Source organism: Balaenoptera ricei, chromosome 4, assembly GCF_028023285.1.
Source record: "Balaenoptera ricei isolate mBalRic1 chromosome 4, mBalRic1.hap2, whole genome shotgun sequence".
In the NCBI taxonomy this organism is placed as follows: Eukaryota; Metazoa; Chordata; class Mammalia; order Artiodactyla; family Balaenopteridae; genus Balaenoptera; species Balaenoptera ricei.
This window is the reverse complement of record NC_082642.1, coordinates 7,694,024-7,707,265: the sequence shown is the minus strand read 5'-3', so window position 1 is coordinate 7,707,265 and position 13,242 is coordinate 7,694,024. Positions and strand designations below refer to the sequence as shown.

The window sequence follows — 13,242 nt, the reverse complement described above, 5'->3', positions numbered from 1 at the left end:
TATTCATTTTTTAAAGACCTAATGCTATTGCACACTTAATAGACTACAGTGTAGTGTAAACATAACTTTTATATGCACTGGGAAATCGGACAATTCCTGTCACTCGCTGTATTGTGATATTCACTTTATTGTGGTGGTCTGGAACTGAACCCGCATTATCTTTGAGGTTTGCTTGTATATGGGGATCAGTTTTCTCTTGAAGTTCATTCTTCCTTCTAGAGGAAAAAAAAAAAGATTTTAATGCTAACCAATTCCACTAGTCAAAATAAAAGTAATGCAATAGAGCTCATGTACATTGAACCTGGATAATATAAGCCTTTCACGTACTTGTGATCTTAACAGAACCCCAGGGAGAAGACAGTACTCAAAATGGTAAATTTTGAGCCAAAAACCAAGAGTTAAAGAATACGTTTTAGTTGTTTTCGCTTTTATAACTTCCCTCAAGTCAGAGTGTGTAGGCAAATCGCCATTTTATATCTCTATTTAAGGTCAATTCTGTGTTTGTTCTTTTTCCACATAAAGGAAAAGAATTAGTTACCATGTCTGGAATGCTGAATCTGAAAAAACTGAGGTACAAGAACCTTATTGTGAATTATACAAATAAAGGAAGTAAGCATTAAAAAAAAAAAAGCACAAGGCACAAGGCATCTGAAAAATGAAAGTAGAGTCTTTGGGCTAGAGCGAGTTTATGACAGAAAGATGTTGGGACAAGGCTAGGTTGGGCCATGTTGTGAAGTGTCCTAAAAATCAAAGCTAAAGAGTTAATGCATCCCAATGGCAGTAGGAAGCCACTGAAGTTTAGTTAATCCTCAGATTTTACCTATATCAAACACTCAGGGGAGTTCATGAGATTAATATACAATCTTCTAAGGTAAAAGGAAACATTCCTAAAGAATTATAATTCCTTGGCACTCAACATGCTAAAGAGCCAATTTGGTCATCCCAAATCAGGTTTTCTAATACTTGCTCTGCTACTGGTTCATTGATGATGGGAAAGATAACTTCTCTAGGCCGTAATTTCCTCAAGTGTAAATCAAGATCATTTGAAAAGTTCCTTTTAGCTCCAAACTCAATTATTCTCATTCTCCTGTTTGACTTTCTCGTAACAGTGAGAAAAGAAGAAAAACCTGTTACTAACCCATTTAATGATATTGAAATCATGGTTTTAATTTTGTACAGTGGAAAAGAAGTCACACATGCATTATTCACTGAAACTTTTATCTGTGGAGAGCACATATCTGTATTTTTTTGACTACTGGGCTATCAAAAATTATTTTTCAACATCACAGATAAAGAAATTAAGCAAAACTACTTTTAAAAATGTACTCTTGAATATGTGAAAGTGAATAACATTACTGATTTGATCTGTTAATTTTGTGCTGTACAGGAAACACCAATAGTAAATTTGTCACAAATTCATTTTCAAAAAAAAGTTGCGTCCATAAAAGGACAAACTTTTTTTCTTTCTTCTTTAAATTGGCAACATGAAAAAAAATTTTAGCTTCCTAAAAGCAGAAGCAAAGAGCTCATGAAAACAGAAGTGTCCTGTGTGGGTATTTTGCAGTCACTCTTATGGTTTCTAGATGGTTGAGTGAGTCAGGAAATCTCGGCTCTAGTTTCTACTCTACCTCAACTAGTTCTGTGAGGGCAAATCCACCATCTATCTGGTTTTACTTTTCCTTTGAAAGACTTATCACAATTATGGTCGTTTTCATTGTATTGTCTTTTTCCTCACTACTGGACTGAAAGATACCTGAGTGCTGAGATTCTGTATTCACATATCTATCTCCAGATCTGGCACATAAGTTACTCAATATTCACTGAATAAATGAATTTTTTACTTATCTGTAAATGGAGGCAGTTGTACTAAATTTCCTGTCATTTTTTTAAAAAATAAATTTATTTTTGGCTGCTTTTGGTTCTTCATTGCTGTGCATGGCTTTCTCTAGTTGCAGCGAGTGGGGGCCACTCTTTGGTGCGGTGCGCGGGCTTCTCATTGCAGTGGCTTCTATTGTTGCAGAGCACGGGCTCTAGGCACGTGGGTTTCAGTAGTTGTGCCACGTGGGCTCAGTAGTTGGGGCGCACAGGCTCAGTAGTTGTGGCGCACAGGCTTAGCTGCTCCGCGGTATGTGGGATCTTCCCCGGCCAGGGCTCGAACCCGTGTCCCCTGCGTTGGCAGGCGTATTCTTAACCACTGTGCCACCAGGGAAGCCCTCTATGTCATTTCTATCTTTGATTCTTTGATATGAATTTACTTTGAATAATTTAAGTCCAGACAGTTGAATTTTTCCCTTCAGCTTGATTTCTAGCATTTTATTGCTCATTAGCACTCTTTCCAGATTTGGACATTTTTGTTCTAACTTGAAGATAAAGTGGTACAAGCAGCTAGAGTGGGACTGTGTTTAGACAGGAAAGGATTCTCTGAGGGAGTGTCGTAGAATCTGCTATTGAACCCAACTCCTACCTCTTAAAGTTGTGGTTTGCATCTAAAATGACAAGTTAAAAAAACTAATACGTAGGTAAATGTAAATCAAACTTCAGAACAATCTCTAAGTGGAAAATCTGATGATGTCCTAAATTTTACAGATGCTAAAAGCATAATAAAATTTTGTTGCTGAACCTCCCAAGAATATAATCCAGCACTACATGGTAGTCCTTTGTGCCAACAAAACTCCAGGAACCTCAGTGACAATAGCCATGGCCTTGCAGTTGAGTATATACATTTCTTTAATGTAAATCAAAGCCTATTACAATGCATTCTGTTACAATGAAAATCTTCACTTATTTTGGAAGCCCAATCATTTTGAGCAACATTATATACAACCCAACAGATACAATGAAATCATTGACAACTCCTTGAAACGTTATAGCTAAATTACAAAGAGTAATTGGATAATGTAGACAACCCCGATAAAGTCTTTATTCTCACATCATTGTGCTCAACATTAGATGACATATAAAGTTCAACTGGGAAAGGGAAATCAAAAAAAAAAAAAAAAAATTGTGCTTTTTCCTTGAACCAGACTCAAATAATGAGATGAGGGTAAACCCCAGTTGGGAAAGTATTTAATTCATTGTGCTTTTATATATTTTTCTTGCTACCTATTCCCAGTTAAAACCTTAAATTTGTGCCTCTGGATACTATTTCTTTTAACTCAAGTACAACATACCAGGCGTTCCTTAAAATTATTTTCTATTAACTATAAAAAGTATACTCAGATAAGAACTCTATAAAATCATTTCCTTTTAGAAGGCATCAAATATTCAGGGATCTTTATTTTTAAAGGGTAAATGAAATGACATAGCTTTCATTGACCCAAACATGCATAATTCATCCTTAAAAATGCACCCAATTGGTAATGACACATGATATACAAAGGGAATGCAACTTTACATATGTAAAATGATTGCTCACTATGGCAATTTAACAGTCAAATTAACAGACATTGTACATTAAAAAAAAAACAAAACCCTCAATGTCTTAAAGCCAGTTATCTATAGGAAACCAAGGGAAATTCTGATATGGAATAGTTTGACTCAAAGCAAAGAATAAGGCACCTGCTATGAATTTAGAACAATAACTTTCATTTTTTAAGTTACAACAAAATAGAATTAGTTAACCAAGACACTTGTTTCCAAGAGGGAAACAAGTACAGGGGTTGATTTCCTGGGTGAGAAAGGCAGGTAACAATACAGGTAAAAACCTGCTGGCCCAAGGTCAGCAGATCCCTTTCCTATTCTAGTCAAGTTCCTAAAAATCCTTAACCACTCCTCTCCTTCATTCTCCCCATACTTATGGGTACCAGAAGCTCTGAGGTTCACACTGTATATAGACTAGGTAGTAGATTTCCCTTCTGTTCCTCTTAAAACAGCTTATTTTCAAGAGGTATCCTGAGGCAATTAACACAGCAAACAAGCAGCTTTCTTTCCAACTCATTAACACATAGACACCTCTCAGGCTTTTTTCATCATTATGGCTAAGAATTTAAATAGCCAATACTTGAAATTTTCAACAGTACCAGAAAGCTCAAAACCTGCCTTATCACTCACCCTTACCATTAGTAAAAAGAAAGTTTGATCAATCATAACCTATAAAATCATACAACAAAGGGAAGACTAAAGACTGATCCTTATCAGTAAATCCATTTAATTTCACATGACACTTTAGTCTGATGTATCTAGTACCCTAACAGAATTTTAATCATAAATCAAGAAAAAGCATTTCCAAACTAATTTGCAGTTGATGTGCCTTTTTGGTATTAAAAGTGCTATTAACATGCTGTCTTACGGCACACTGGACTCAACAGTATGTCCTGATGAGGCATCCATTTTTAGTACTATTTTTCCCTAATATGTTGTGAGCATAATAGACCCCTTTGATATATTAAAGTAATTCTGGTGAAATCAATGGTGATATAAAAAACCTTCCCTGACTTTACTCCACCATGGCTGCTTTTAGTGAAACCGAAGTGACTAAGTTATAAAATGCTCAACCAAGTTGTTTTCTTATGGCCTCTTACGTTAGTATATTCACTCATGCAAAATCCAAGGTAGTGTAATAGAAATAACATTGTTAAAATAGACGTTGTGGCTATAAGCATCTCCCTTTATATTAGGCATTTAGAAGCTTTTTAAAATTTTTAGGTGCTAAAGATTTCGGGAAAACTAGGCTGTGTAGTTGTTCCATTTATAAGCACCTTATTACAGGACGGTTGCATGACCCTCTATGGGAGTGTGCTTTGAATTCAAGAAATAGTAGTAAAGTGCCTAGCTATATAAAAACCGTAGGATTCCAAATTTTAAATTAAGCTAATTGCATTTACACATTAGGGCTAACAAGATCTAGACCCTGTCTACACAGATTCAATCTAATTACCTATATTGTATACTGTTCTAATAACCACATTAAAAAAAAAAAAACTTACTCTTTACTGACTGAATAAGTAGGGTCCACTACTGTAGCTTAACAAATTTTATTGCTTTATTCATGTGGTGCTTTTGCAAGGCACTGTGGTATGGACTAGAAAACTTGGAATGACTTGTGAAGAAACCTTGGAATGACACATGAAGGATGATATGAAAAGTCATTCTGAGGCAGGATGCTTTACTGAATTGTTTTTAACCAGGGTATCAAACATCAGGAATGAGTTCAAGTTAAAATTCACAGGAGAATGGAAACATCTTAAGGTCAGTCACTTCACATGCCCATCCTGATACTTTGAATAATCTGGAAAATTGCTGTAAAGAGAAAGAGCAAGTATTAAAACATGCTTGGAATAAAACAGGCCTGGCAACTGACAAATATTAAGGTAGTTCAAGAATCCAAAAATACCCTTACAATTACTTGCAAGTACTAGGTAACTTCATAGTAATATGAACACAGGCCTACCTTAATAATACAATTTTTTTTTATGCCTCAGCTTCCTTGAATTTTATGCCAAAATGTCTAGAGAGTTACCAAATAAGCAGTGATTTTTAGAAAGAAATTAAAGCACCAAAGCAAAAAGGTTTTTCTAGCATACAATTATTTTGGTTTAACCCTAAACATTAGGTGTACTTGGCCTGTAACATATGCACATTTCCTCATTCTCACAAGGCTGAAATTCAATAATCTTTAGGTTACATAAATTGCTTGGCTCTTGGCCATTTATCAGGAAAGCTTCCAATTGGTATGTTTAGGAGACAGGCAAAGTGAAATGTTCAAGAGAAACCTCAGTAACTTTAAAATGTCAGAACGTGTAAAACAGAAACATGTATTTCCATATTAACAGCTTGCATATTAAGATGAAGAGAAGAAATTCTGTAATCCATCTCCATGGGCAAGAGTCTACTACTCTAACAGCAGGCTGCCCTGATAACTATTTTTCCCTACCATATGTCAAACATTTCTTTTATTAAACTAAAAACATTTGTCTCGCACGTTAAATTGCCAATCAGGTACAAGTTCCTCTACAATGAGTCAATTCTTTGCACTAGCTTTACTTTATAAAATACATCCAATTTTGACATAAAAACATTAGATTTTGGAACACGTTAAATTAAGTTCGAACATCCGCATGTACATGATGTTCATAAGCTTCTCTTCCGCAAAGATTGCAAAATATTCTAAATTCTCATTCTGGGAGGTGTTTTTGTTTTTTGTTTTGGTCTAATATTTGTCAACTCGATCATTACTAAGGAGCTGACCTCCTTTTCTGCTCCCCTGTGAGCTCAAATCAAGCGGGGAGAAGTTTCTAGAGCACCACCCTCTGTGCATATGTGGGACAAGTAACTGGGTTCACATAAAACAGAATTATGCGGAGCTCCCGGCAGGTGGATTGAGAACTATGCGGGCAGGATTCACCACTGATGGATCACCACGTCATCCCCAACCCGTCATCCAACACCCTACCCGATGGTCGCCCCCAAAACACTTACCAGAACCACAAACAACAAAAATGAAGAGAGCCAATAACCAGGGTCCTACAGACGCCTTCTCTTCGGGAGCATTTCTCTGCAAAAAGGAAAATCCACGGTCTCCAATGCAAAAAAACCACTCTGACCCCGAGCTCTCACCCTGCACCCCGGGCCAGGTCGCCGGGTCCCTGCACCTCACTGCTTTCCCCTGCGTTGCCGAGCCGCCCGGCTCCGGCACCCACCTCCCTGAGCTCCCAACTTAGCGTCCGGCTCGCGGCCTCGGGCCCTTGAGTCGCCCGGGTCTGGGGAAGAGAGCTCGGCGCGGCCCCGGGCCTCATACCCGGCTGCGGAACCGAGAGGGGCGCCCGCTCTTCCCTTACCGAGGTCTTGGCGACGTTGCCGCGCTGGGTGATGTTCTTGCTGTGCTTCTCGTTGGCCATACGGATCCGCTGCTTGGCGACCATCTTCGCGGCGCAACCACCTGCCCCGGCCACCCCTGGGCCTCGCTCGCTCGCTTCTCCTCGGACCGCTACGACCGACGCTCCGCTCCCGGTGCCCGCGCCGCCGGAGCAAGGAGGCTCTCAGGTGGGGCGCTAGCTCCGGCCGCTGGGCCTGGGCGCGGCGGGCGCGGGGGCTGAGCCCTTAGCTGGGCGCGGGCCGCCGGCTGACTGACGACGCCGGACCGTCCGGCCGAGCGAGACGGGCGCGCGGGAGGAGAGCAGGCCGCCGGGATATTCTCGCGTCGCCGCTGTGGCCTCCGCCGGGAGCGTAGACTGAGAGAGGAAGGGAACGCAACGCTACACAACGCAACAACGGGACGGTGCAACCCGTCGCCTCGAACTACTTCGGGTTCGGCTGCCAACGTCAGCATCGGGCCGGCTCCGCCCCGCGGAAGTGCACGCTCCGCCTGCTGAGGAAGAGGGAGAGGGGGGGCGAAGGCCGGCACTCCAGCCTTAGCCCCGCCCCTCCACGCTCCGTAAAGTGTTGCCCCAGAGCTGCGCGTGCGCGTTCGGGCTCCTTTTTCGTGTCTCTCTCCGACCGGAAGTGAATTGGCCCCGAGGCTGGCGGCCCCGGAAACACCGGTTCGCCGTCTCACGCCGGAGGAGACGTGTTGGGGCCGGGTTCGGCTCTCGTGAACTCTGACCCAAGCATATGAGTTTCTCTTTCCGGGACAAGATGGCGCCGTCCACGCCGCTCCTTACAGGTGAGCTCTGAACGAGCAAGGGATTATTTCTTTAGAGCAGTATTTTTTGTGTCTCTAACCTTGGGCACCACCCGAGAAGCCTTGGAGTCTGATCCGCCTTTTCTTGTGGATTGCAGGAGAGCCGGAGGGCCTTTTGGATTTCTTGGTGTAGCGTGGCAGTCGGAAGTTAGGCTCTAGCCTCGGAGCTCCAGCATTCCCCCCCCCCCCCTCCCTTTTGCCCATCCATCATTCTTTCCTGACACTTCAAGTTCTACAGGAATAGAGGAAGGGGCATAAGAACGAAGAGTGCTAGTGGGATTTGTTACTCTGGGTCTGCAATACTGGTGTTACACTAACGCTTACTTGGTGACAGGCCCTGTTGACAGGATGAAGTCATTTAGCTCTGTAATAAGAAAAAAACGTAAATGTATGACTCGGTCTACTAGAATAACCACGCACTTAAATACACCTGAATTTAAGTGATACCAAATCCTGCACTCCTTGCTTTAATGAAATTTGTGGGACTCAGTAGGGCGAGTGGAGCTGCGGTAGTGTAGGTTTTAAGGGGATGAGAATGTGTTCTGGGGTGGTAGCATATAATGAACATTATAAAGATAAAGTAGCAACGTTAGAACATTACAGGATTCCTGAGGTTTCGAAGCTGAGGCAGAGTTTATAATGTTGGAGAAGATAATAAACTTAGTCTTAGACAATGTCAGCGGTGACTCTGGATTACAGTAATGGCTGGAGTCTCATATATAAGCATCAAGTAAGGAGAGGGGAGTTAGGAGGGAAAAGAAGGCTATAAGTTCCCAATAACTTAATAACATATTAAGGAAAAAGAAGCCATTGAGAGAAAGGTTGTCTACTTTTGAGGAAAGGGATTATTTCCCCGAGACTTGGAAGGAACCTTAAAAAGCTTTTGCACTTTTCACCATTCTACATTTTGAAATCTTTGTTATTCAGCACCCTGCCCATTCATATTCAATCTGGCTACCACAGTTCATTCACCAGACGTTTATCAAAAACTTGACTAATTTGTTAGATAACATGCCAGGCAGATACTGCTTAAAAAGTAACTAAATGAATTTATTTCTGTAGCTTCATAAAGGTAGCTTGTATGTTACTTATAATTTTGGAATACTAAATGCTTTTTTTGAACTTTAATTTAAAAATTGGTACATTTTAAAATTTAATCTTCTTTTTTCCCTTTTAAAATCTTTGCAGTGACTGCTTGCAGGGTAAATTCCATCCTGTTTAGCATAGCATATGGAACCCTTTATAATCCTTGAATAGCTCTTGTCATTCATTTTACTTCTTGCCATCCTATCCTATTTTGTTCTCCATCAGTACTGAACTGCTCATAAAACCCTTGAACAACCTATTTCCTCAGTCTGACACTACCCTCTTCCTCTTGATTTGGCTGACGTCTTTTTATCTTTTAAATTTCATTTTAGACATCATTACTTTGTGAAGTCTTTCCTTACTCTTCCCAGATAGTCTTTCCCCAGCCTATTTTGTTACCTCATATATACTTGAAGTTTTTTGTTTTTGTTTTTTTTCACTTATCACATAGGATGATTATCTAGCTGTTTAGATGCTTTTCTCTCCTGCTAGACTGTGAATTCCTTAATGGCAGGGGCAGAGCCTTATTCATCCCTGTCTTCTCAGTGCCAAGTACAATGCCTGCTAAACAATAGACACTAAGTGTTTAATGGAAGAATAACTTAATGAATGATAACCACTTTATCTGGAGTCAGGTTAACCAAGAGTGACAGTTTTCTTCCAGTGCTTAAGATCAAGGACTTCGTAAGAGCTTAAGGGTTATATAGTGCGTCTGCTCCGAATATTCTCATATTTATAGCAGCTCAGAGAAATTCACATTGCAAATTGGCAGAGTCAGGATTATATTCAATCATTCAACTCCATGGCCCATTTTTCTTTCACTAGAACACACTGATTAATCTTTTAAACATTCTTAGTATAGGTATTTCAGTCAATAATAGATTCTTTTACTTCCAAAATCTTTTTTTAAATACAGACTTATGGGACTTTGGAGTTGTGAATAATTTAAAGATTATGCAGTAAATTTTATTAGTTATGACTTTCAATTGGAAATGACAAAAAGCTAAAGCAGATAAAAAGGGGATTTTTAAAAAATTAATTAATTTATTTTTGGCTGCGTTGGGTCTTCGTTGCTGTGCGTGGGCTTTCTCTAGTTGTGCGAGCGGGGCTTACTCATCGTTGCGGTGCGCGGGCTTCTCATTGCAGTGGCTTCTGTTGCGGAGCCCGAGCTCTAGGCGCGTGGGCTTCAGTAGTTGTTGCATGCAGGCTCAGTAGTTGTGGTTTGTAGGCTTTAGAGCGTGGGCTGAGTAGTTGTGGTGCACAGGCTTAGTTGCTCCGTGGCATGTGGGATCTTCCCGGACCAGGGCTTTGAATCCGTATTCCCTGCATTGGCAGGCGGATTCTTAACCACTGCACCACCAGGGAAGCCCCGAAAAGGGGATTTTTTTAAAAAAAAAAAAAAGCTCATGTAACCTTAAAGCTTCTACTGTTACATCCAGGTATTCACATGACTCCAAAAATCTGTTTTTCTTCCTCCTTAAGCTCTTGCTTTCTTTCCGATTAAACTTATTCTCAGGCTGATGTTCTAATCAGGAGCTCCAGGTTTACATTCAACCAGCTCAACAGCCCCAGAGGAAAGTGCACATCTGTGCCAGTCTCAAGGCTGGCTGCCTTTGGCTTGGCTCATGCTCATCTTTGAATCAGTCAATTTTTTTTTTTTTAATTTTTATTTATTATTTATTTATTATGTTTATTTTTGGCTGTGTTGGGTCTTCGTTTCTGTGTGAGGGCTTTCTCCAGTTGCGGCGAGTGGGGGCCACTCTTCATCGCGGTGCGCGGGCCTCTCACTATCGCGGCCTCTCTCGTTGCGGAGCAGAGGCTCCAGACGCTCAGGCTCAGTATTTGTGGCTCACGGGCCCAGCTGCTCCGCGGCATGTGGGATCCTCCCAGACCAGGGCTCGAACCCGTGTCCCCTGCACTGGCAGGCAGACTCTCAACCACTGCGCCACCAGGGAAGCCCCGAATCAGTCAATTTTTAATCAAATCACCAGGACCAAATTATATCCTCACCCCTGGATATTTCCCAAAGGAAAACTAAAGTCTCCTAAAAGGGGGGCCTGGATGCTAGGCATGTAAAACAACAGTAGCCCTTACATGAAGCCCCTACTGTCCAATCAGCTTGCCTAGTTGAAGCCATTGAGATAATCAAGACTGAGTCATTTTCTTAAATTGATATATACTTCAGTGGATGTAAGCATTGGAAAAAGTATCATACTATAATGATCACCATATCCCTGGCATAGGACCCTTGTTTGTTGAAGTCCAGTAGTTTTCTCATATTAACTCAGGCCTAGAGCAATAAATGGTATGTGGGTATCTAGAAAGGCTAGTAAGTTTTAAAAAGATACTATGTAGGTACAGTATTTAATGTAATTGTTGTTTTTAAACAGTTACTCTGTGTGAAACTCTGGCATTTATTTGTTGCTTTAATGAAAAGAACTTAGCATTCTAGATTTTTCTTTCCAGTAGAACATATTGCTGATCCTTTTTGATTAAAGGGGAAAATCACTAAAAATAAGGAATCATATCAAGTGTCAATACACTATGTTAAGCTATCCCCACATTTTACTCACTATTTTACATTTAGTTGCTTCTAATTAAAATGAATTCCTCATTAGAAATTCATATGTAGAAAAAAATTGTTTCAGTTATTGAAAAGAGTTTGAGTCCATATTTATTTTTGCTTTTATTAACTTATAATGCAGTTTATGTTCTGTTATGAACCTGATTTTGTGTTTCTTCTGATAAACTTTTGTATATCCATGTATTCAAGTTTGTATAAGAAGTTGCTCAAACTAATAAATCCAGTATAGTATCTTAGTGGTTCCAAAAAGTCTTACAGCACTTTCTCATAGGATGCTTCTATGTAGGGAAGTGTGAAAGAAAATATTTGTTTTAAATAGTGGCTTACATGTATGAACAAAACTATAATGACTCAATATGACTTTTATGATGAATTTAATTGATAATTAGTTCACATATAACAGACATATCTATTGTAAAGCATCATGTACAAAAGTTGTCTAATTTAATGGGAACCAACAGTATCATCAGTGTATGAAGTAGCTTTGATATGTACTTTTGTCTTGCAGAATACGTTTTTATCTTAGTACAAAAATCTTGGTCTATTTGATTTTTAATTTTAATTTAGCACCTCTGTCCTGTATTCCCTGGCAGATCAGTTCTTGAGAAATGTTGACAGACTTTTGATTGGTTTTATTTCTTGCCGTATTGTGAACAAGGTATTACCAAAAAGGGATGGGCTTTTAAAAAGCCTTTTTATTTTGATATAAATTAAAACTTGAAAGAAGTTGCAGAGAGAATAAAGAAAGTTCCTGCATATCCTTCACCTAGCTTTCCCCAATGATAATATCTTATAGTGTATTATCCAAACGAGGAAATTGACACTGGTACAGTCGTATTTACTAAACTGCTCTCCTTATTTGGATTTTACTAGTTTGTGCATGTCTATATTTTATCACGTGTAGATTCCTGTAGCCACCACTATCAGAATATAGAACTGCTCTATCACCACAAAGATGTTTACCCGTTTATCGTTGGACCCTCCTTCCAACTCTAACTGTTGGCAACCACTGATCTGTCCTGTATCATGATAATTTTGTCATTTCATGAGTGTTATATATCCTGGTGAAAAGCCAACCATTTTTTTTTAGTAAGTTTTTATAGCATGGCCGAACATAATGATTTGTGATAAATATTGAATAGCAACCTTAATATAATACAAAATTATTGAGACTACCTAGTGAAATTATCTTGATTATTATTCAAGGGACAATTGAAATGTACTTCTAAATTTCAAACAACAGTTTGCCTTTTTTTCTCCATCTCTATGCAAAATACAAATGTATTTTCCTTAAAAAAAATAAAAGTGTTATATAAATGGAATCATAGACTATGTAACCTTTTAATTTTTGTTTTCAAAGTGTTCTTTATTTAGAATGTGAACATATGCATGTTGAAAAGCTGATTAATCTAGCTGATTAATTTGACTCAAGATTTTGCTTCTCCAGAAACATACTAAAACCAGTAATTGAAAGCCACATGAGACTGAATGCTACTTGAGCAAGAAGGACATGGCACTTTTCACACTGACTTTTCTGTCGGTGTTGCCTTCTGAGATTTTGGGTTCATAATCTGCATTATTAAGTTAAGTGGGAGTTTTGCTCCTGTCTTTGTCCATTCTGGCTCCTGTAACAAAAATATCATAGACTGGGTGGTAAACAACAGAAATTTATTTCTTACAGTTCCGGAGGCTGGCAAATCCAAGATCAGGGCGCTGGCAGGTTCAGTGTCTGGTGATCACCTGCTTCCTGGCTCATAGACAGCCATTCTGCACTGTGTCCTCACATGGTGGAAGAGACAAGGGACCTCTTTGGGGCCTCTTTCATGAGGGCACTAATCCCATTCATAAGGGTTCTTCCTTCATGACCTAATTACCTCCCCAAAGCCATTCCAAATACCATTAGGGATTAAGTTTCAACATATGAATTTGGGGTAGGGGTATGTAAACATTCAGT

At 39.6% G+C, this 13,242-nt stretch overlaps 2 protein-coding genes across 3 annotated transcripts in view; one reads left to right on the top strand and one right to left on the bottom strand.

The window, feature by feature from the left end:
• Positions 1 to 2,709: 2,709 nt before the first annotated feature.
• Positions 2,710 to 7,254, bottom strand: SERP1 (stress associated endoplasmic reticulum protein 1). Its single transcript, XM_059920107.1, has 3 exons — positions 6,777 to 7,254; positions 6,418 to 6,493; positions 2,710 to 5,238 (listed from the first exon to the last, which is right to left on the bottom strand). Exons 1-3 carry the CDS (start codon positions 6,858 to 6,860, stop codon positions 5,198 to 5,200), a joined length of 201 nt encoding a protein of 66 aa, XP_059776090.1. The 5' UTR covers positions 6,861 to 7,254; the 3' UTR covers positions 2,710 to 5,197.
• A 231-nt stretch (positions 7,255 to 7,485) lies between these two features.
• Positions 7,486 to 13,242, top strand: part of EIF2A (eukaryotic translation initiation factor 2A) — a 40,349-nt gene continuing 34,592 nt past the window's right edge. Inside the window, exon 1 of one of the 2 annotated variants that reach the window (XR_009502813.1) lies at positions 7,486 to 7,600. Coding sequence is in view for 1 of the 2 variants with exons in the window: in XM_059920106.1 (XP_059776089.1) it covers positions 7,549 to 7,600 (52 nt within the window). In the remaining variant the exon portion in view is untranslated. The remainder of the gene's footprint in view (positions 7,601 to 13,242) is intronic. The other variant, XM_059920106.1, reaches the window with a different exon arrangement.

Coding starts and splice junctions, on each gene's coding strand:
- SERP1 (XM_059920107.1), bottom strand. CDS start 6,860: ATGGTCGCCAAGCAGCGGATCCGTATGGCCAACGAGAAGCACAGCAAG. Junction 6,494..6,776: donor GCAACGTCGCCAAGACCTCG/GTAAGGGAAGAG, acceptor TCCTTTTTGCAG/AGAAATGCTCCCGAAGAGAA. Junction 5,239..6,417: donor TTTTGTTGTTTGTGGTTCTG/GTAAGTGTTTTG, acceptor TTCTCTTTACAG/CAATTTTCCAGATTATTCAA.